Genomic DNA, 24,971 nt, shown 5'->3' with positions numbered 1-24,971 from the left:
ATTCTGTTCCAGCGTTTCTTTATTTGGACTTACCCTTTACAACAAGTTCCGTCTCTTAGCCCTGCAGAAAGTTATCATAGACAGAAAAAATATTTCTTTCCTAAGAAAAAACTTCTTATGGAGGGCACATATAAAGTAATGTACACAAGGTCGGACTGGGAGGTGCAGGGGACCCGCACCCCCCAAGGTGCCCCCGCAGGCCACATCGCCCCACCCCCCTAACCCCCTGCAGGGGCAACAGCCACCCACCTGACATCAGGGGAGGACATCAGTGGACAGGGTAAGCGGCAATAAGGATCAGGTCTAAGCCCCTGGGGCCCACCGGGTTTTTTCCCAGTATCCCGGCAGCCCAGTCCCACCCTGAATGTACAAACCTATTATGCTGACACACTCCAAGTGTACAATAAATGTACAACCTGCAAGTCTCAGAGATCACTTGTAGGCTTTTCTGGCATGTGGGGTATGAAGGATTATCCCTCTGTTTCTAGCATCTGTAATGTAGTTGTTATGCTCTTATTTTCAATTCTTAAAAGTAATTTAGAGCAATAGATGGTAATCGTTAACTGAACATGACTATACACAGGAACTTACAGAGTAAGTAAATCCAGAAACTCATAAAACTGAAGTCTTCCCTTTTCTACGAAATTCAATCTGTTTTTCTTCAAGCAATTTGATAACTTCTGTGGAGACACGGCAAAGCCACACATCTATAGGGAAAGATGAGTATTGTTAGGTTAGACTTTGAGCATAGTTACTCAGGAAGCAAACTAGTATCCAGAATGCCTGGGACCTGAGGTTTTCTGGATAAGGTGTTTTTGTTTGAGCTTAATACATAAAAACTCACCCACGTTCTATTCATTCCTATGGGATTTTTAGAAGCATATTTATCAGTTGGTGAGTTCTTTCACCCACTGATAAATACGCTTCTAAAAATCCCATAGGAATGAATAGAACGTGGGTGAGTTTTTATGTATTAAACTCTAAACTCACATTTTGATAAATCTGCCCCTAAGTCTACTGAACTATTTTTTCAACTTTTTTAAACTACTTTTGGGTTTAAATAAACCCAATAGGATGGATCAAGTACAAGGTACTGTGGTTAGGTGAATAAGTAAAAAAAAAACAAACACTAAAAAAACCCTTGTTTAAAATGAACTCTTTGGAGCTTTAATTTGTAACTTGGAGCTTTTTGGATATTGGGTTTTTGGGCCCATACCTCTACTTACATTTAAGAATACATTAGCTCGGCATTTTACGGAACACTGAAATATCAATGATAGAACTCTATGCAAAATACTTTAATCCCTAGCAAAAAATAGGGTAATGTGTAATATTACCCCCTGTAATATAACAAGATTTAGAAAGGTTAAGAAAACCTACATAGAAATAAAACAGATACCATATCTAATTGTAGTACTGTATATTATTTTCTAAAGGACAATAATAATAACAATAAAAAATATCCTTATAGCACTCAATACCCATTGGAGTAACCATGGGAACTTACATCAATATACAGTATATGATATTATAAAGAAATCTTTTGTGGTATTTAGTTCTGCTTTGGGGTGCAATGGTGTCCTTACACTATCTATATGGGGAGTTTTTATTGCACATTATTCTCTCTTAGACACCCGCCCCCCAGGTCAACTGTTATTTACAACTGAACTTCTACCAGGAATTGGGCCATTCCTCACATTAATGATAATGAAGGATAAAGCTAGACATATTTAATAATGTAGTTCCAGCATGGAACAAAGAAAATAAAATTAATCAAGCATACAACAATGAAAATTGTGCGTTTATACACCAACATTATTGTAAAATGCTTTTTTTAATAAGAATTATATAATACTGGAATAAAATGATTGTTTCCTTTTCTTGGAGATGTAGCATGTCTTATCCCGGGGCCAACGGATTTGTTTCATAGCATACTGTTTTACTGCTTATTGCACACGGAAAAATAAAAAGATTTCCTGTCTGAAATGTGATCAGAGTACAACAGGCACATGGCTAAATCTACACTCTATTTTTATAACTGTTACCAGTAGGACAGTGTTTATATAGTGGAATTGGTTTAACCCTGTTGTGTACTTAAGAAGATGACTATGAAGCTCAAATAATAGCTGATGTGCTGCAGGCGAGAAGGCTGCAGAAAAGGAAATAGTTCAAAGTGATCTCCTGTGCAGAAAAAAAATATTGTATTGTGCTAGGAGTGTACCTAAAATTCATTGGAGAACACCATCTAAAAACACAAGTATTAATCACAGGAGCTTGGAGATACATATTAACATTACTTCTCTTTGGCTCATCTGAGACCCAGCTCAAACAACTAGCAATAAAGTGTGAGTGCCGCTAGCCTGGAATGTATCTTTCACCTTCTGATTAGTTTAGGGAGTTTCAATGACAAAGACAAAATTACCTTGTTTTAATGTCACTCTAGCTGCTAACACTCTCTCATATGGCTTTGGCTGTATTGTTTTGTACTAGAGGAAAAATAAACTTAAAAAGAGGCAAAAGGGTCCGCAATCAATAACCAATGCCTGACACCAAGCAATATATATATATATATATATATATATATATATAAACATCTAAATTAAAATGTATTTTGTGCCTGGATACAGCCCTTTAACAGCCAGACTTGCTATTAACATTGGAGATAAACATCACTGGTGATGTTGTCAACAGCAACCAAGATGAAGCAAATCAGATCTTTGCTTTTGTTTTCTATCTTGTAGGTAACCGTTCAAATCTAATTCCAGATTGGTAGCTATGGGCAAGATCACCGGTGATGTATTCTATAATGTTAATAAATAAGCCATTAGTGTGTGCCCTAAGATCCAGTATTGGAATGACCACAAGGAAAGCCCATTTGAAGGGACATCAACTAGAATGTGGGGGATAGGGATGAGTGCATTTTTTCACTAGCCAAATTGCAGCAAAAATTTGCCCCAACAAAAAATTTGGAGAGAAAAAACACCCATTGACTTTAGTGTATATGGAGTGAGAAAAAAAGTTGCGCACGTAAAAAGGAGCTGTACACGTAAGAATAAAATTGTTCCACGGTAGAATTGAGAAAAAATGCTAATGCCAAATATATTTGGAGTGAGAAAAATGTTGCGTGCATAAGAAATAATTATTGTATGTAAGAAATAATTGTCACGCATAAAAAAAATTGTGGCCTATTGACATCAATGCACCAATCAATGTAAATATTTTGCTAATTTTTTTGGCATCAGATATGCAGCACAGATTCACTCATCACTATTAGAGGAACTGTGAAAGGTATGTAGACTGTATATGGACTGTAAAACCTTGTTAGTTGCCGATGACTGCAGTGTCAGAAAAAATATTACAGTGAAAATAATGGGAAAAAAACATTTAGAGCATTTGAATATTGATTGGAATAGTATTTCTTGAACAATAATTATTTAAGTGGGATTGTTAAGAGAATCTAATGTGGGATTTCATAATTATTAGACTGCTACAGTTTACAGTGGGTCCATGCCAGCAACAGAAAGGGTTTGTACAGGTGACACTAGATAGTGAGGGCCATAAAGTCAATTTGATAGGAGTCTTTGTTGGATTCACTTTCCTATATATTTCAGATAAAGATCTTTTTGCTGTATGTTGTGTGTTAGTGATATTTTTTCACTGGGCACCACCACTGGTGTATTTACAGAATATACTAGTTTAGTCGCTTCTTTAAAGGGTACCTTGCAACCCACCACTATTCACTACCCAACAGAGCAATACAGGTTCATCCTGATATAAAGCTGAGATATACTATAGGATAGATTATATTGAAGAGAAGAATTTGAATGTAGAATGTGTGGATCCTTGACCAAAAATGCTGACTCTGATTAAATGTATCCTTAGTTATTTCATTATATTGTTCTTTAGGCTGGATGTGCCCAGTGGTATTTAGAAATACAGAATTTGAATTAAAGCTCCTATTCTTGTTAGCAGGTAGAAAAACAAGCTGTTCACATTACAAACAAAGAACAAAAAAGCAACAATAAAATCAATCCATAAAGGTTTTTGACATTTAGGCATCAGAGCAGAATGTAGAATGATGATGATGTATAAAGTAATAGATTCACATTTCAGTACAATAAGGAGAGTGATGCTGACTGTGGGACAGGTTAAAAGCAAACATTCTCTGCCAAGGTTGTGTTTTTGTTCCCTATGAATCTGTCTGCATAAAATAGCAGCAAGGCCAAGTAACCAGAGGCATAACCTTTCACGACTTAAAACTAAGGCTGGTATATCTGATTTAAAAAAGCAAAAGCCAAAGCATAATTTATTCCAGTACTGAGAGCAGTGTGTATTTACCCGGAAAATGATTTCCCTGGAGAATGGCAAGGGCAACTTTTTATTTTTACAGTCAATTCAAGTCAGCAGCTTCTATGGGCTACAAAACGTTGCAATAGGGTCTCATATCCTGTTAACCATTAAACCCAAGGGGTTATTTATGACTGCTAAATTGGTCATAGTCATTGCATGAAAAAAATCCTATTCATTAAAGGTATGTATAGGATTTCATTAAATCCTATTCATTTGTTGCTGCATAGTCCGTCCTGCCTCCTATTCCAAAAAAAAATGCAGAGAACCTATTTCACAAAGCTGGAGGTAGCTCCAGAGTTTCTTTAGTGGCCTGAGTCATTTGGGACAGCACACTTTTATCTGAAGAATCAAGCGCACATTGATGGTGAGTGCCTTAAGTAAAGCCCTCTGGCAAATGTGTCAAGCTTACTTCCTCTTTGTAACTGTGATTATACTGACACTATGGAAAAAAATTGCATTCTGGGTAAAAAATGGAGACTGTGTCTAAAAGTTCCTAAAAAAATCCCTTTAAAAAAATCCCATTAAAAAATTCCATCTACATGGGTTTTTCCTATAGGCTAAAGCTCCCCCACTGGGTTTTTGAAGCAAAAGCCAGGATAATAGCTGATCAGATTCCCAAATACAGACCAGTTTTACCCTTCTTGGGGCTCATCTGTGTAGTGCAGGGTTTTCTGATCAGCTTAGGTAGAGCCAGGAGTGGGGATTCATGAACTAGTCAAAAGGGTTGAGGAGACTGCCTCATACATATGCAAATAGACCAAAGAGATTCTAGGAACAAATTCATTAAGGCTCCTAAAAAAATCCCATTTACATGGGTCTATCCTATAGGCTAAAGCTCACCCACTGGGTTTGAAGCAGAAGCCAGGATAATAGCTGATCAGATTCCCAACTACAGACCAGTTTCGCCCTTCTTGGGGCTCATCAGTGTAGTGCAGGATTTTCTGATCAGCTTAGGTAGAGCCAGGAGTGGGGATTAATGTGGTTATGGGGATGAATGTGATTTAATATGTCACCAAATTAGGCTTACTCCAAAATACAAATAAAATTGCTTTAAATATATTCATGTAGGCACCAAAAAATCTATACATAAACTTTTTGTGGCATTCAGAATCATGTGGCCTATACATTTTATAAATATCTAACAAATGAACAAATCCCAATTAGGAGTATTTTCCTTAAAGACACATACAGCGACATTTACAGTTTATAACTTTATCTTTATTTATAGTAGCTATCTCAACATGGATAAAAATGCTTCTTGGCATTTTCTAAAACATCTTTACCATAATGCTTTTTTTTAAACTGCATTCTTGCTATATACAGTCACAGCATCCTCTTTCAGAGAAATTATTTCAGTTACCCAGGAAGTCCATAGGGACAAAGAGGTGTTAACACAGGTCAGGCAATACGATTCATACTTAATTAGTATTTGGTGATAGAAAGAACAGTTACTGTACCAACACAAAGCTTAGTGAAGTATAAAAGCAATAAAAGTACCAATTCCATCCAACTGGTCCACATGTAATTCAACACATTGTGGGCAGGCCGGTAACAGAAATACATGCACCAATTAATATAGTAATCAATACATTTTGTGTATAAATCTATATTACTACACACAGCAGACACTTTTTAGCATAAATAAAAAAAAAGTTCATGCAATCTACTGTATATTTTGGAATGTGGTATTTGAAAGCAAACGGGTGACAAATTTATTCATGCAGAGCACCAAAAAAATGATCATAAGTATGTTCACATCGACTTATCACATCGACTGATAAATTCAGTACATGTTGTGTTGCATGAAATTTTTGAAGCAAGTGTAATTAGGCTGTTGTCCCATCTTTGCACAGTCTTCTTGGCTCTTTAGCAGAATCTCTTGCCTTTCCCAGTATACAGTCCTGCAGCATTTTGTTTGTCCCTGGAGAAGTAGTATGTATGTTCTGACTCCATTTTATGAAGTTTGTTAATAAAGACATTGCAAACCAGTGAAAAGTTCCAATTTAAACACAATAAGTTAATAATATTGGTAATTTCTGTGCATAAAATGTTAACTAGTATTTGCACCAAATTGTATATTCCCCAATGACAAACCAACTAAAAAAAAAAAAAAAAAAAAAAAAATATATATATATATATAAGGTATATAACCAAATCAGTTCATAGAACTTTAAATACTAATTCCACATGGTCCAGCTTGTGCCAGGCTGATTATATTTATCTTTTATTTTTATAATTATCTATTGTTAAATCCAGGATGGACTCTGAAGGACTGAGCTGAAAAATCTTATTGGGGTTGATTTAAGCCTTCCCTTTTATTACAAGAATCTGTGATATTTTATTCTTTTTTTGTATAAAAACTTTCACAGTTGTTGTTTTATAGTTTCCTTTATCCTTTCTGGATATCTTTTTGAGCTATTATGATAAAGTGCCTTTTAGATGCACAGAATACATTTGGATTTGTGATATGTAATTGGGCAACTGGAAAACTGCTTTTCCTTACATATGTGCAGTACTTAGCCTGATTCATTATCCACTGTTCAGGCAGAATAATTTCAGTGCCCTCAAATAAAAATATATTTTGATAACACTATTAATATTGTGTCATTCACAGTATTTTTCATGTGTAATGAGTCCCTTGTTGTTGGTAATTTAAAGAAAAATGTTAAAGGCAGCAATGAATTTCAATCAAACTAACAGTAGGAAAAGTTATATTGAACACTGGGGCTTTTTAAAAAAAAAAAAATCAAAGAGTGACATCACTCAGACTTTCATAACATCATATGCACTCATCTCTTTTATTCTACACAAGCAGAGTTTGGAACCCATATGCCAGTACATACATTTTGTTGATTTGATACTAATACTCATGGCACTTTAGAACTAGGAGTGGTTTAAAGGACTAGGACTAGGAGTGGTTTAAAGGTCACAAACATAGAAAAGGCACAAAATTCCAATGGTTTCCAAAACTACTTATAGTTAAGGGATGAATGCACACTCTTTGAAATGCAATGCTAACTCCCATAGTGTTCTATTTAAAGAAACAATTCTTCATTTTTGATTGTTAGATAATTACAGTACATGAGGTTAAACAAGGCTTATCTATTAAGTTCAACTGACTAAATTGCTTTTTCTCTGAAAGCTATGGTATTCTACATTGTGGAAACCATTGTCTCCTGGAAACCCCAGTACTTCCAATAATAGATCTCAAACCTGCCAAAAGTTAATCCATAATAACTATATAAAATGTGTAATTAATTGATCAACACCAATTTAATACGAGCCAGCATAACATCTCTTTTAAAAAATCTTTGTTCAAACCTGGTCTTGATTACAATGGCTCTTTTATGTCTTCAAAGGTTTAAAAATAACATTTCTGATATTAAAGGAGAAGTAAAGTCAGTTTGGCATTTTACTGCCAATAGATTTGCCACATTAGTCCACCTAGAACACTGTTTATTCTGCAGAAAGCTTTATCATAAATGAGTAAAGAGCCCTAGAAGCATTCTCTGATTGCAGCTGCCATTTTAGTTTGGTGTTCATAGCTTCCTGTTTGCAGTCTAGCCTTTAGGGGAAGTGAGTTTTATGAATTCTTAAGGGAGAAAGGAGCAGGAGAAGGGAGAAAGGAGAGAACTGATCTGATCTGATAAGGCTTACTTAGATTTTACCATCTCCTTTAAAAGTGCAGTGGAGCAATGGTGTGCCTCAGTGCTAGCCAGTCTAAGCACTTTTGTAGAGTAAGTAATACCTTTTATTAGCTAACTTGGTAGATTATAAAACTGCTTAGTTCTCTTTTTCAAATACCATGCATGAGGAAGAAACCTAAGCAGTCCCAAAAGCTTGCATTCTATAATCTACTAAGTTATCCAAAGAAATGTATCACTATACTTTTTTCTGCTTTGATCAATGACTAAAGCTGGCCATACAATATAAGATCTGCTTATTTGGCAACCTTTCCACGATATGCCCACCTTGAGGTGGGTGACAATGAACTTATCCCGTCGATTTGCCCTAGGGCCAAATGATCTGATCACAACAATTGAGATACAGGACATAAATGAGGAAATTAGCTCATCACTCCAATAAGATTTGGGCAGATATTGTTTAGGCAGGCCTGTCAAAGTGCCCCCTACACAGACAGATAAGCTGCTGACAGAGACTAAAGGAGTCAAATCGGCCACCTCAACACTATAATGTACCTATACAACACTTTTGGCCAGTGCAAGCATATACATAGACTCATAAAAGGTGTCTTTATGATGATACGTGGTACTAGTGTCTATTGAGTATCTACATTATATTCTACACTGCTGGGGTGTGTGTTTGTAATGCTATGATAGCAGAAAGAATACATCAACTACAATGTGCACCTTCTCTTCAGCCCAGAACTTTGTTATTATCAGTGGAATTTGAATCATTAGCTGTAGATTATTAAGTGTAAGGCTGTATGGGGGGAATTCACAAAAGTTGAGGTAGCCCTTTTTTGGAGTAAAAGTGGTGGAAAAACTGTCGGAAAACACTCTCTCCAGATTCACAAACAGAAATCCGCCTAAATTCCGACTTAACCGCCACTTTTCCATTTTTGGTGAAAGAAAGACAGTTTACAGACACTTTTGTGAATTTGTCGTTTAAACGACATTTATACGACGTTTTAACGACATTTTTTCCCGACATTTTTCCCTGTCATTTTCAAAATGGAGTAAAGCTCTGTTAGATCAATTCTAAACTCTTCTGTTTTGTTTTGTTTCCCCCAGTCTCAATTTCACACCTAAGGTAGGGGCCCCATTAGGGGATCGTTAACATATTAATGGGGATTAGCAGACTATTGTTAGGGGACAAGTATCTGTCTAACCCTAGAACAATAGGTGCAAAAAGCCTCATTAACATTTTATAAACAAGTAAAACACTGATTAAAAAAAGTTCAATTTATATCTTATATATAAAAAGTTTTTACCTCACATTTGCATTGTTATGCTAGTTTTAGCTTTGATGGCACCGACAGATTTACTAAGAGCTAAAGACAAATTCATAATAAAATGACAAAATCACAAAAGTTGAGACAGAGATTTGTGAATTAGGTGGAAAATCCGACAAATCTATCTCCACTTTTATTTTGTCGGAATATCACCACTTTTGTGAATTTACCCCATTATGAGAGTTGGTTCTTGACCCTTATTGGATCAATATACTGAGCCTCCCTCACTTTTAAGTTTAGTTTTTAGAATTATCTTCTAAAGGAAACATATAATTGCAGAACAAAGTGGAGTCCATCTGCAATCAGATTCCCCCCTCTACCAGCTCCTCCTTCCTCAGCCCTCTTCTGCATGTCTTAACTCTTTTGGTCCCGAAGTCTCCCGGCTTGTTTTGTTGGCTCCGCTCACCACTTGCTCTCTTGACCCCATGCCTTCTTCTCTGCTTAAACACTGTGCTCCTGAACTTACTCCGGCTCTTCCTCACATCTCCAACTCTTCTCTGACCTATGGAAGTTTCCCCTCTTCCTTCAAACAGGCCTGTGTCAAGCCTATCCTAAAAAAGTCCACACTGGACCCGTCCTGTCTCTCTAACTACCATCCTGTCTCGCTTCTACCGCTTGGCTCCAAAATCTTAGAACGTATTGTCTTCTCCCGTATTACTAACTTTCTGAAGTTTTCGGTTTTCGGCCTGCGCACTCTACTGAGACGGTGTTGTGCAGAGTTACAAACGATCTTCAGGTTGCCAAAGGTCACTGCATTTGATATGGTTGACCACTCCCTACTGATGCAAATTCTGCATTTTATTGGTCTCCGTAGTCAGGCTGCATCCTGGACCTCTTCTTACCTCTCTAACCGTTCGTTCACTGTCTCCTATGCTAACATATCCCTCTAGAGATCTCCCTCTACACGCTGTCTTTGGGAGATCTTATCCGTTCATTCGGCTTTAAATATCATCTGTATGCTGATGAAATCCAAATGTATTTGTCGACCCCTTCGTTAACAGTTGAAATTGAGAGTCAAATCTCTAACTGCCTCCTGGCTATCTCTAATTGGATGAACCAACGCCACCTCAAATTGAACCTAACAAAAACTGAACTAATGATCTTTCCGCCTAAGCCTGGTCCTACCCCCCCCCCCTTTTTCTATCTCTATTGATGGCACCCTCATCAACCCTGTTGATTCGGCACATTGTTTGGGGGTGATCTTTGACTCCTGTCTCTCCTTCTCTGACCACATTAACACCACTGTCAAAACCTGTTTCTTACGCAATATTGCCAAAATCCGTCCCTTTCTTTCTACTGCAACAGCTAGGCTGCTCATGCATGCTCTCATCCTATCCCAACTTGACTACTGTAACCTGTTACTAACCGGCCTCCCTAACTCCAATCTCTCCCCCCTACAGTCTATATTAAATACTGCTGCCAGAATTCTCCTCCTCTCATCCAGGAGAGTTCAGGCCCTTCCCGTGCTAAAGTCCTTATCGTGGCTTCCTATTAAACAAAGAATATCTTACAAACTCCTTCTCTTAACCTTCAAAGCCCTCCATTCCTCTGCTCCTCACTTCATCTCTTCCCTTGTGTCTCCGTACGTTCCTGGCCGACTCCTTCGTTCCTCGCAGAGCAATCATTTGGTTGCGCCCCCCACTACTACTGCTGTTTCCCGCCTTAAACCTTTCTGCCTTGCTGCCCCTTACATTTGGAATTCCCTCCCTGATTTCCTCCAAAGAGAATCCTCCCCCAGTCTTTTTAAAACTAAACTTAAAGACTACCTTTTGGAGTACTCGCCCAGCACCTGATCTGGGAACTAGCACTTATATTGTAGTGTCACCCACTGTGACCTACAGCACTTATACTGCATTTGCCTATTTGTGTCTGTAAGTTACCCTCCCGTATAGATTGTAAGCTCTACGGGGCAGGGACTTCCATCCTCTTGTGTCTTTGACTCTTAACTTATTGCAACTGTATTTATCTTGTATTTATTGTTGTACTTTGTATTTATCTATTATTATCTTAATAATCCCGTTTGTATTAATGTATTCTACTGTACAGCGCTGCGTACATAAGTAGCGCTTTCAAAATAAAGATATACATATATACATACAATATAATAATTTAATGCCTGGTCTTTTGCCTGCACAAATCAACCTTGTTTCGTACAAGCCTAGGGTAGCACACATTCTGAAAACAGCCTGGGCTCTCAGCTTAAGCAATTAAAAATAATAAAGTTATAAAAAATTAAATTATAAAAGGCAGACCAATGTCATGTTTATTTGAAATGTCACATACAGCTAAAAGTTCATTCTAAAGCAAACTTTACCTTGACCTTTCTTTTGAGCCTCCAAGGTTCCATTTTTGTTTACGGTGCTTACACACTTTACCCTAGGAATAAAATATCTGCAATAAAAGCCTCCGTGTGGAACCCTTTCTACCTACTGTGAACATGCTTTAAGCTGTAGGAATACTTAATTTCTAGAGAGCGTGTCTGGAATTTCTCCATGCAAACTGAGCCAACCTTCATTTACTTACTCAAACCGGTAGATGTTTGCTGGTGATTAATTGTACGCCTGTATCAGTGAAATGCAAGCTGACCCAGTAACACTGCATCAAGGACTGACTTTGGAAAGGAGACAAGACAGCAGGACAAAGTTGGAGGACATTTCTTATATAAAATAGACAAAGTTTTCCTATTACTTTCAAATTGTCTGCAACCAGCATGTAATTGGCATTTAATAAATGAGCTATTAGTGGTTAATTCATTAGATGCTGGCTGTTACTAGAATGCAAACTAATATTTATTGCAATTTAATTAGCATGCCCTACCTAACATTAAATGCCTCTGGTTGCCATATAATTGGAATTGATGAAGTTGGTTAGGTCAATTAAATGGTGACAATCTTGCTTGATTGCTAAATAACATACCCTTTCCAGCCTGCCTTGCTCTGCCACATTTGAGCTTATTTATATGTCTGTTTAAAGAATTAGACTAAAATCAGCAGACAGTTTCTCTCTATGTTCACTACAGAAGTCCTGGTTTTTGTATTAGATTGAAGCTGCTTAAAAGGTGTTATAAATTAGGGCTGGGATAGCTAGATTTCTGCATCAGCTCTTGGCATCCTTCTGATTTTTATGAAACTACAGAAGCATGAAAGTCTTAATTCCTCTTAGTAGTCTCATAAACATAACAGTAATAATTAGAATTACGTGTCCTTAAATAAACACTTCTTTTGAGCAAATTATGTTCCATTGCTGTATTTACAATCTCCTTTATAAGAGGGAGATGCCAGATTGCTTGTCTTTCTTAAGGATTAAAATTCCAACAGAGAATAGCACTGGGGAACAAGGCAGCCCTGTCCATACCAATAGCCATAGAAACAGGAATGCCTAAATGCTTTGCCTTGTCTGCCCATTATGAATACAGTGCTGTGTTCATAGGAAAGACACAGGTTGCTGTGCTCTATTTTTATCCATATGGCAAAATCAGAGGCAACTATATATAATAAAACAGCAAACAATTAATACATTTAAGTAGTAACCATTAATATGTTTATTAGTAACCAGTGAGATCACATAAATAGCGCTATATACATCATTATGATAAATCCAATTTACCTAAAATATATGATACAGTATATACTAAAACACTGAAGGTTCAGAGCATTCATATTAACTGTGATGAACAATACAGCTGGAGAGTCTCAATAGGAAGAAAGGAGTTAATAGAAAAGTGGATACAAGGGGAGAATTGCTCTGCTGTAAGACCTCCACTGTAGGGAGTTCATTTCATTTATTCCACAAGCCCAATCCATCACATCCCTCATGGTATCACCAAAGCCAGTCACTTTGTAATGAAGACCCAGCAGCTCTCCCATCTGTCTACTAACTAATGCCTTTTGCAGAAACTATGCCATCTTTAACCCAGGAGGGGCTAAGTTGCAGATTGCCAGCCACAGTGGCAAGGATTCCCTGCCATGAGACTCTAAACGGTGGTGGCACATCCCAAGGACACCTTCAGACTGGGATGCTTGGTGATTTCTTGCTTTGCTTATTGGAACAGACAGTTAATTGATCATGGCAATACAGCTACAATGTAAATGGGTATCTATGTCGCCCCCCGGGGGGATAAAGTTGACTGTTTCCTTTCTTCATTTCCTCAGAGCTTGTTATAATTGTATGAAACAGCCATTTAAAAGGAAACATTAACAATTTAGCCACACCGAAGAAAAATATTTAGTGCTTGGTGGAATTCATACGGCTCTTGTAGGTGGAAATGCAGCAATAAAATCAGGCTCTGCTGGCTCATATGAAAGACTGCACAAGGTGCGTTGCTTCCTATAGTCGCTCATTAACAAGATAAAATGCCACATAGTTGAAAAGCCACATTGATATAGGGAAAGTAACACTATTTAATCTAGTTTTAGATGTATTTAAAAAGTTTTTTACCCTGCTTTAGTGGTAGTAAAGTGGAGATATTAAGATGGGTATCAAAAATGTGCAAAATGGGACACACTCTTTCTGTACATTAGGGTTAGGGCTCAGAAGTCATTACAGGTTTAATATGCAGTAAATTCCTACCATATTTTTTTTACTTAACAGATGTCACAATGTGAAGTGTCAGCTGGAACAGTGTTTATTAAGTTGAATTAATCTTAAAGTCAAAGGTGAGAAAACACTTTGGCTTAATTGCCCCCCTGCCACCCACACCATGGGAAACACTCCCCCTGCAGAGGTGCAGTCATTTATTAACACTCAAATTTGAATTTTGGCCATGATTAGAATTTTTTGCATTAACACGTGATTTTTAATAATTGTTCAAAAACTCAAATGTTCAATATTTATTAAGTGCAAAAAAAACTTGAATATAAATCTCTGGCTTTTAAAACCTTGCAGTTTTGAGATTTTGATTTTCTTTTTGTCAGTTTGTAGATCCATTGAAAATGATGGGCAGAATGTGAATTTTGCGCATTTTTATGTTCATTTTTTTCTAAATAATCAAACATTCCAGTTTAGTAATATAAAAGTTTATTTCAATTGAAAAAAACCCTCTAAAATTCACAAATTCGAAAACTGATAAATAAGCCTTCCCAAACCCAGTTGATCATCCACATATTGTCAAACTTCCCAGTAGCTTATCAGTTGTATTACCCAAGTTTAGCCCTTGTGTGGTGAGTTTTAGATTTTTTGCTGTCAAGGACTCACTTGACAAATTGCTAAGTAACAGTATTAAGCACAATTTAAAGCCATAACTGTATTTTTATTTTATATTTACTTTTATTTTATCTTATATCTTTCATCTTACTTTATATTTGCTATTTATTACTCAAATCTCTGCAGAGATGGAAAACAAATCACCTGACATTTGTATTGGCATTAAATTGCATTAAAATAAAATAATTAAATTGCAAAATCACTCATTTTTCTCACCCATTACTGAAAGTAACCCCTGGCTTTTAATAGATGTTTGAATGTTTCAAAGTCCATAATTAAACAACATATTTCAACAGAAGCCAGGACAGAGCACAGCAGTAGTAAACCAGCAGTGAACCAAAATCCTAGAGAAGGATATTGATAAAACATTTATAAGGGATCTCTCTATTTATTTTTCTCTATGTTCATATTGTGTATAGAAATCACAAGTTCAATTTTAAACAGACAATATTTATATTGCAATGTATTGAAAACCTTCTTTGTGCTTTTTCTCAAAAAGCTGGTAAGTATGACAAGAATTGTGTTTTAGAAAGTCATGCTTTTCTTCAAAATATAGAATTGTGTTTTCTCCAGAACATGATATTGAAAAATAATATTTAGACACATCTTTGCCAACATACAGCACAGTTCAGTTCCAGGTGAAGGCAGGATTTTCTTTTTTAAAACTGGAATTACCTCTATTTTTCTGCATTTTATTGGAATGTTGGGCTGGGCTGATTACAAAAGGAGGTGGTACAAGGTGCCATTTGTATGCGGCATTAGCAATGGCTAATGGCACTGCATTCAAGGGGAACATTGACAGGACATAGGCGTCCCCTGAGGGATAATGGCTCACAAGGAAGTAGCACAAAGGAATACAAGGTGTTCTAAAGCCCTTAATGCCTGCTCAAATAGGAACACATGTAACATGACCTAAAGCCTGGAACAGCAACTTTAAAGGCATTTGTCTAGAAAAAATGGCTGATTGCATCCATTTGAAACAGGGGTTTTAATAATAGGTAATATTCAAACCTGAAAAGCCCTTAGCAGGGGATTTTTTACACATGCAGAAAAGTTACAAGATTAATATACTGTATATGGCAGCTGTTCAGTATGAAAAAGTTATTTTTCTTCAGTTGAAGAAATTATGAGCTACATCTTCTGTCTGTGGGTCCCAGTTGTCAAATATGGGACTATATTAGTCATAGTGATGTTAACCTAATAGCACAGATTATTTTAAAAAATGATGTGTCTATTTAATGCTTATTGAATCAGCCCAAGAACTTTATCACTGCATCAATGTCACCACAAGAACCTGCCAGAAAATTCTTAACTAACTGTTTGACAGCAGATGGATGGGATTGCCACATGCATTCCATAAGGTATCTCTGGTCACGTTAGATCTGGCAAATGTTGCTATTTCTATTTATTATAGCGTGGGTAAGGTAATGCAATATTGTGTATTTCCCTTTATTTCCCAGTGGATAGATTTTCACAGTGTCATCTGTCTGTTAGACACATACCCCAGGACTCTTGCTCACTACTATCATATATAGAATAGCTCAGAATGTAAGTAACTTCATTAAATCTGTGCCTTCTCCCTTTCTGACTCTCCTGCTAACACAGTTACACAGAGGCAAAACAGTCTGTCTTCTAACCATCTGTTGGCACCTTTAAAACAACGTACATACTGAATATACCCATTGGATCTAGTGTATTATCAGATGGAGCAGTACTAGACAATACAACAATATATGCTTCTTTAGCTATGCCATTACAGCTCATGCTTTTAGGCTTCTTGTTGAAGAAAAATAGTTTAGCAACATTAGAAATGTTTCAAGAAATTCAAGAAATGTTGGCGCTAAGCATCTGCTTCTAAATGAGCCAGAAACCAAAAATAAAAAAGTTGAGATGTGCAAGTCAACCAAAAGTCGACCCACACCCAACTGTATCCAACCCACTCCCACCCTGCACCCAATCCCACCCTGCAATCCACCTATATTTATAGACCCATAATTGAACTGCCCCATCTCTGACATCACAAAAGGGTTCTTCTCAGCTCCTTGTTCCTTGAGAAAAATTCCAAGATGTTCTGCGTTCCACGGTGGGAAGCATGGTCATCTTTGATCTTTTACAGAAGCCAAGCAGAGAGAGAAAGAGAGATAAGTAGCTTGGGAGCTGCTGGAAAGAAGAAATTTGGTATTCATATTCTGCTTGTGCAAGTGCTGTATATGGCAGATAGTTATGACCAAATCTGTCCTCTTTCATTTTGCAAGATAATTTGTGAAATGGCAAAAATTTGTGAAATTAAGTTAATGGGCTTTTTTCGTATGACAATTTTTTTTTTCACCCATTGCAGATTATGGGCCTTTTTTTTTACGTCAAAAAATTCCACTCATCACTAGTGGAAGATCTTTTTGTCACTGTGGAATGTGTCCCCATCTTTTGGGCGCACAAGCAGCATGGGAACACTAGTAATGCTAGGCAATCCTTTCAGGCTTCATTAACACCTTAGGTTCCATATTTTGTTGAGACAGTCTTGCTCATCCATGTACATAGTGGGAAGTGAGGGCAGGGACACCTAGTGGCGAATGCAGCAACAGGTGCACGTATGTTTTTGGTGGTTCCCTGGGGTTTCTGTGTGAAAGGCTGTGTGAAACTGTAGAATATGGCTTTGTGTCAGTGTTGGGGCAGGTAAAATCTGCTTCTGTGTGTATGTGAGAGAGAGACTTAGGGGCAGATTTATCAAAATGTGAGATTTGAGCTCACCACAAAAAAGTACACCCACTCTCTGTTTATTCCTATGGGATCTTTAGAAGCGCATTTATCAAGTGGTGAGCTCTAACTTTCACGCATTGCTAAATATGCTTCTAAAAATTCCATATAAAAAAATCTAAAGTGGGTGACTTTTTCTGTGGTGAGCTCTAATTTTACACTTTGATAAATCTTCGCCTGCCCCCTAGTGTGAGTTGGCTTGCATGTTTGTGGTGGTAAGTGAGGCAGGGAGCATGGCTATTTGTGGCTGCTGCACCAAGGTAACCCACCAGTATGAGCCCCTCTTTATTTATTTTGTGTGCATAAAAGTTCTGGCTTTCCCAGTGATTGGCAACTCTGTTCCTGTTTGCCCTCCTGCTTCTGAACTATCCCAATACATCTGTCAATATAACCATTTATAAACCATAAAATATATAGGATATAATAGTTGCTGGCCAGCCTTCTATGAAAACTTGATGTCAGTAGTTAACAGTATAGCACGTACCTTCTGCTCCCACCAAAAGGACCCTCCCCAAATCTTAAATAGACCAACCCCACCCACCGGCATATTTTCAGTCCCAAGGGAAGCAGGGGATTTTGGTCCATGGGACCTTTCTTATTCCCAGGACATTACTGCATAACTTGAGTTTTTTTCAGTATTCCAGCTCCTGGATCAGGTAAGGCACTCATGTGCAATGTTTGGTAGCTATGTCTACCTGTGTTTCAGTTGTCTTTCTGTATTGCCATTGGAGCATTTGGTTGCAAGTGCTTGTCCCCCATCCTGGCCTCGCCAAAAGGCATCTGGCAATGGTGTATGTAGACCCTACAGAACTTTATTTTTCATTTTCTCAATAAGACTTTCAAATACAAATGGCTGCAGACTTGTGACCTTCTAGGAGGCACTATCACTAATTATCCAATTTGCCTCTGTGTAACCTCAGCAGTTGCTTATGGCTACCTGTCTGTACAGGCACCAGCTGAGCATAATCAGGTGATTCTCTAGCTGTGCTGAAGGTGGTCCCACCCTGTAACTCAGCAGCCTAGAATGCCGTTCCAGGAGCCTCAGGTAAGTGCTGCTGTTCATGGTAAGCTTGTGAGGCCTGTCTTTCTGGAATATGAACCTGGTGTCCTGCAATATGGTGACTTTCCAAGGGCCAGCTTATACCTGATTTATTGGGTAGCAGATAAGGAATGTGTTCTTATGCTGTCCTGTGGTGTTTTGAGCTCTAGCTAATTGCTTGCTTACTGGAATCCAATAGCACTAATGGATATAGGTAACTGGGCTTGCAGGCAATGTGCTCCTATGTTGACCTACAGTATGCTGAGTTCTGGATATTTGCTTTCTGACTTAAAACCAGTAGCCCTTATGGATATAGGTAACTGGGCTTGCAGGCAATGTGTCCTGTGCTGACCTGCAATGTGCTGAGTTCTGGGTAATTGCTTGTTCATCTGAATCTAATAGCTCTAATATAAGGTTACCATCTGTCCCCGAGCACTGGGGATTAGTCCCGTTTTGGAGCTGGTGTCCCCATAGGCAGCCCCCATCTGGAAAACAAGGCCCCATGAATCCCCAGGATTTTCAGGCTATTAAACAGCCACCTAAGCAGCTCCTTCGGCATGGAGGACTTCAGTGCACAAATTTGACAGTTCGGGAGTCACAAGAAGCAGCACTTTCAATTCACTTTAAAACCTGAAATGCCTCCCTGCTTGACCAGTTTGTACACTGCAGTACTTTGTTCAGGAGATTTTTTTACCCATCACTTCTGGCTACCATAACCTATCCCCCCTCCTGCACAGAATAAGATTCAACTACATTTGTACAATTCACTGTTTGCATGAATAGATGATCAAGTAATTGGTATTTTATCGCAAGATGAAGGTTCAGTGTATTTCACTATCTGTAGCTGGGGCTATGGGGTTTGCCTGTGTACCTTGCCCAAGAGTTGTATCTCAGGGCCCTGCCCCTACACACCCTTGTGCCACTTCTTGCAGCCATGTGTATGACCTTGTAAGCTAAATATACATTAAAATCAGCTCTACCTGTTGCAGAATAAAATAGTTAAAGAAACACGTAAAACCTCTTCTGAGCACCCTTGAATTTACAGTAGGTTTTTTTGTCTAGTTTTCAAGATATTAGCAGTTCTGTACATGGATAATATATAGGAAATAAAACAACAGGGCCATTTGTGAATCTTTTCTGCCAATCTACCCGACAGTTGGGAAAATTTTCAGAAATGCGCAGGATATTTATGTATATACAAAGGCAAGAGGTTATCAGTTAATGGCCTCTGTTTGAAACACAATCTTATTAAACAAGTACATCATACATGAAATATTCCACAATGCATATGAAAAGCAATGGCACTAACAAACACATAACTATGTGAGTGAATTGTTGCATTTGTAAGCTAGTAGCCAAGAGGTTAAGTATTGAACCACGACAGACCCAAGGAATGTCACTGTATTACAGTACCTATTACTTCATTGCTTATTCATAAATTCCAGGCTAACATAATTTTCTTTCCAATCGCCACAATCAATCATGGCAGGATTACAAATGGAGAGATCCCCTAACAACACATCTACAGTTCCTGAAAGAGACCGTCTGACAGGTAAATGGCAGATGAGATTACTAGGCATTGACACATTGCAACTTCTTTAGAATAATGATGAGTATATATTATTAAGAGAGTGAATATGTGGTTAACCCATTAGTGGCAGGGGTGGCAGAAGAACTTTAACGCTTTAAAATTAGGTCTGCCTACTGATGCTGTAATGATACAGCAACATAAACTGGCAGTTATGTGGAAAATATATATAATGTACTCTGATCATTAAGTTTGTCTCTTTAAGCATTTTGACGTGGCAGATAAGATGCCAAGTTAGTCTTAAAGGGGAAGTTCATTTTTAAATTAAGTTTTGGTATGATGTAGATGCTGATATTCTGATTTGTATTTGTTTTTTTTATATTTTGTGGAATTTAAATTATTCAGCTTTTTGTTTAGCAGCTCTGTTGTTTGGAATCTTAGCAGATATCAGGTTGCTAGGGTCCAGTTTACTGTAGCAACCAGGCAGTGGTGTGAATGAATAGACAATACAAATTAACAATAAAAACTTGTATCCTCACAGAGCAATAGCTTTTTGGCTGCCGGGGTCAGTTAAGCTGGAAAGAAGCAAAACTGGACGATATCATTTAAAAACTATTTAAACCTTAAAAATGAAAACCAATTGAAAAGTTATTAAGCATTGTTCATTCTAAAATATACTAAAAGTTATCTTAAAGGTGAACCACCATTCTATATTAGCCTCAGTTTAGCAGTTACATATAAGGCTCATTAATCAGCAAGAAGGAATTAGGATAAAAAGAGTAGATAGACTAAAAAGAGAGAGGGTATGAATAAATATAAACACAGTCAGAAATTAACTGCATATACTAAGGGGCACATTTACTAATCCAGGAATCCGAATGGGAAAAATTCGGATTGGAAACAAACATTTTGCGACTCTTTCGTATTGTTTGCGATTTTTTCGTCGCCGTTACGACTTTTTCGTAAATTGTCGCGACTTTTTCGTAGCCGTTACGACTTGCGCAAATTGTCGCGACTTTTTCGTAGCCATTACGATTTGCTCGTATATTGTCGCGACTCTTTCATATTGAGCGCTCGTAAACGGCGGGCAAACCTTTCATACTTTGCATGATTTTGGAAGCCTCCCATAGGACTCAATGGCACTCTGCAGCTCCAACCTGGCCCAAGGAAAGTCATGATACTGAAGCTTGAATGAATCCGAAACTTTCGTACTCGGCGCGACGGCTACGAAAAAGTCGCGACAATTCGCGCAAGTCGTAACGCTACGAAAAAGTCGCGACAATTTACGAAAAAGTCGTAACGGCTACGAAAAAGTCGCGACAATTTAAGAAAAAAAATGCAAAATACCGATCATTACGGAAAAACCGCATTCGGACGCTTTTAGGACGTTCGTGGATTAGTAAATGTGCCCCTTAGGGTTTATAGTTTGATAGATATTAAGAAGCAAGGTTTTTTAACATGTTGGGGGGATCTTAGGAATAAGAGCCCAGAGCCTAGTGTAGCTCAGCATGGCAGTCTATAGAATCAGTCACTCTACAGGACATATATCTGTTCTGAAACCTGTGTGCTAATAACCCAGGTAAAATAATAATAATGATATTATTCTGTATGTACTATATATACTTTATTAACCAATATGAGAAGACAGGTTTAAAAACTGCAAAAAGTAGGAGATGGGATTATACCTGCAAAATGTTTCCCCCAGATCATTATGGCTAACTTTAATTATTAAAATGACTCAAAAGAAAACAGAAAAAAAGTTGCTTTCCAGCTGTTTAGCAACAGTTTTTTTTCTTCTGGGTTCCGATGTTCTAGACTGCCTTGGATCTCTGTATGCTGCTTGAGCAAGTGATTTAAATTATTTGCAAGGTTACAGTGTAAAATAGTATGAAATGATTCCCACTCCATTCATCCTTGGATTGCTAGTTTTCATAGCAACACTCACTGGTAGGAGTTAATGAGTGCAAAGAATTTAAAAGAAGGTATTTTAAAGTCAAAATACTCTTCCTGTGACTGACGTATAATACACATTTCATTGTGAGTCTTCAGATACAGACAAGATTACAGCAAAATCTTGTAGGGAACAGAATGACCTTAAACAGCCATGTACTATCATTCATTTTTCTGTCCCACTGTCCACGCTGTATTCTCTTTTCTTTATTTGAACTTTTTAGCAGATGTAATCCCAACTCACTTCAAGACAAGAGAATGGGATCTGAAACCTTCTTCTACTGCTTTCTGACAACTGCAGGAGTCCGTCTCTAATATACTCACTCTGCTACAGGGCTGAATTGACTGGCAGTTGATTTTAATGGACTTCAGAAGGATCACGCATGTTCTTCTGTTGGCTATTATGCAATCCAGAAATTGTGTTTTGTAGCATTCCCTTTAAAGTGTTTTATGAATAGTAAAACAAGTTTAAATGGTACAAAACTGAAAAACATTGCAGTGCAAAACATTTATAATTCTGTGTGGCTATAATATAGAAGCAATGCTGAAGATAATGATAAAGTGGTTATAATGCATCTCATTTACAAGAAGACACAAAGCAGCAGACAGCCTCTAGGGCTCAAAGGACAATGTGGTACAGTGTGGAGAGAATTTATATAAGGGAAATAAAGACCACTGAAAGAATAAGAGAGATACTACTGCAGGGATTTAAATTATTTTAATTATTAGAATATACAGGAGAGACTACAGTTATGTTAACATAATATTTTTTTCAATTTCCGTTTTGAACTATGGGTCAATTCTGTAATAACATTATTGCTAGCTATAGCACAAATAGTGTGGCATTGGTTCATATACCTTATGTATAATATAGATATGGAGTAGACCTTTTTGATTCCTCTAGCAAAGAGTCACCCCATTTATTTTGGTTTGGAAAAAGGATAAGGTGTGCCAGGGCTTTAAATATAATGTGACCCATCTTTCTGATAAGGCAGTTGGTTACTACTAATGATGAGCAGGTTAACCCAAAACTCATGGGATCTGCAAGTTTACCGGCAGGCAGGACAGGATTGAGCCAAGAAAGTGGATCCTAGGTGCGGGTTGGGCCAGATCAAGCAGAGCCCCTCCCCAATGATATTATAATAGCACTGGCTTCTTTTCTTTGATAACTGATCTCACCTGTAATGGAGTTGGGCTAATTGTAGCCATAAAGTAGAAGAGAGGTGCCGTTTGGGAAGCAACAGGTTCAGGGTTCGAGTTAAAAAATTTCAATCCACTCATGTTTTTGGGACTGCTTTAGGTTTTTGCTTATTAAACAAATTTTATTGAAAAACAGATTTCAAAAGATTCATTTCTCTTTATGGAATGAAGAGTTTCATGCAGAATAGCAACCCCTTTATTTTGCAATAGGGCACTGAGTGGACAGTACACCATCTATACTGAAATAAAATAGGGGACATTATATTTAAAATTAATGTACAACTCACTCATTTACTCACTGCCTTCGGATGACAGGTTAAACATAGACAGAATTGATAGATTGTGCAATAACTATGTTTGGGCCTCTCTAACTATCCCCTGTTGAGCATGTGTGCATTTCTGTGGGTCTGTGCAGGCATATAACATTGTTGCTTAAAAATAATATTTTAGTGGAACTGTAAACTACTCAAAGGCTTAAAACGCTGTTGCTTTTTCATGAATGTCCCATTTCAAAAACCTCTCATACACCATTTAATGCTAATAAAGTTAATGAATCATTTTTCTAAAGCTTTACAATTAAACCTGACTACACCTCAGCCACCTTGACAATGCCGCCAGGTATACGTCTGCCTAATTATCATATGAACTAAGCAGGTCCCCTCCTTCTCCAGATGACAGAGATAAAGTATGAGAACAAGAGAAAACTCAGAACAAAAGAAACCAAAACTACAGTGTAAAAATGGAAATCATTGTCTCCTCTTGACAATCTGAGATAAGCTCTGCATAAAAAAAGCCCATGGCAAAGCGAAGAACATTCATATCATTTACAATAAAAGAATATCTTAATTACAAAGAAAATAATTATGGCTTCCATTGGGGTGAATCAATTTTTTTTCCCATTGCAATTATTCTGACAAAGCCTTTTTTGCCAAGTGGTAATTTAGTACAAATGCTAAATGACAGTTTGCGGCACTGTGTGAAATGGCCTTTATGCAGCACCCTTTATCCAGCTTGTATGTTCCACCTGCAAAGATCTTTGAGGTCTGGATAGAACGATTGTAGCATTTAACTACACGCTACCAATGCCTGATACATTAATTTATACTCAGATAAAGGCAGATGTAGAAAATCAGAATGTGATATTTAATACATTTTGAAAGCACCATCATTAGATTATCTTTAAAACAAAAAGGTTTGTAAGGCAGTGATCTACAATTCCTTCCAATTGTTCAATTTTGCAGGTGTCTGTATACAGTAGTACTTCTGAGTCCTGTAATAACATTATTACCACTTCTACCTGAAGTACCTGAAATAAAGCCTACAATAAGAGATCTATAAATTTATTTTTCATTATGCCCAAGAACAAATACAATAGATCATTATTAAAGCCTGCAAAAACAGCTAAAGACCCCTTTGAAGATGAGTTTCTGACACACTGCCCTCCCTCTTCCCTTTATGGCATCATTATCCTCTTCCTTTTACTTTTCCATATATATATATATATATATATATGTACTATGATCTGGTATAATTTTCATGGCTATGCCCTTCATGTTGCTACTTTTTTATACTTTTACACAAATTCACAATTATTAACATGCAAACACAGTTGTTGGTTTTTACTGGTACAGGTATCGGACCCATTAACCAGAAAGCTCTGAATTACAGGACGGCCATCTCCCATAGACTCAACTATAATCAAATAATTCTAAATTTTCAAAATGATTTCCTTTTTCTCTGTAATAATAAATAATAAATAAAACAATATATTGTACTTGATATGATATAATTATAAGCTATGATATAATTAATCCTTATTTGAAGTAGAACATACCTATCAGGTTTATTTAATGTTAAAATTATTTTTTTTACTTGTAGAAGGCATGGTGTTCCAAATAACAGAAAACCCCCTTATCCAGAAAACCCAAGGTCCCAAGCACTATGCATAACAGGTCCCAACAGAAGCTGGTAGA

At 37.3% G+C, this 24,971-nt stretch overlaps 1 protein-coding gene across 1 annotated transcript in view; it reads right to left on the bottom strand.

Moving 5' to 3' along the window:
- The window catches only part of LOC100493066, a 102,575-nt gene that overhangs the window by 35,657 nt on the left and 41,947 nt on the right, over nt 1-24,971 (bottom strand). The window contains exon 6 of the mRNA XM_012971365.3: nt 592-707. Coding sequence (XP_012826819.2) covers nt 592-707 — 116 coding nt within the window. The remainder of the gene's footprint in view (nt 1-591; nt 708-24,971) is intronic.

This window comes from Xenopus tropicalis, chromosome 9 (assembly GCF_000004195.4).
Source record: "Xenopus tropicalis strain Nigerian chromosome 9, UCB_Xtro_10.0, whole genome shotgun sequence".
NCBI classification, from domain to species: domain Eukaryota; kingdom Metazoa; phylum Chordata; class Amphibia; order Anura; family Pipidae; genus Xenopus; species Xenopus tropicalis.
The sequence above is the reverse complement of the archived record's forward strand: the minus strand, read 5'-3'. Positions and strand labels throughout refer to the sequence as shown.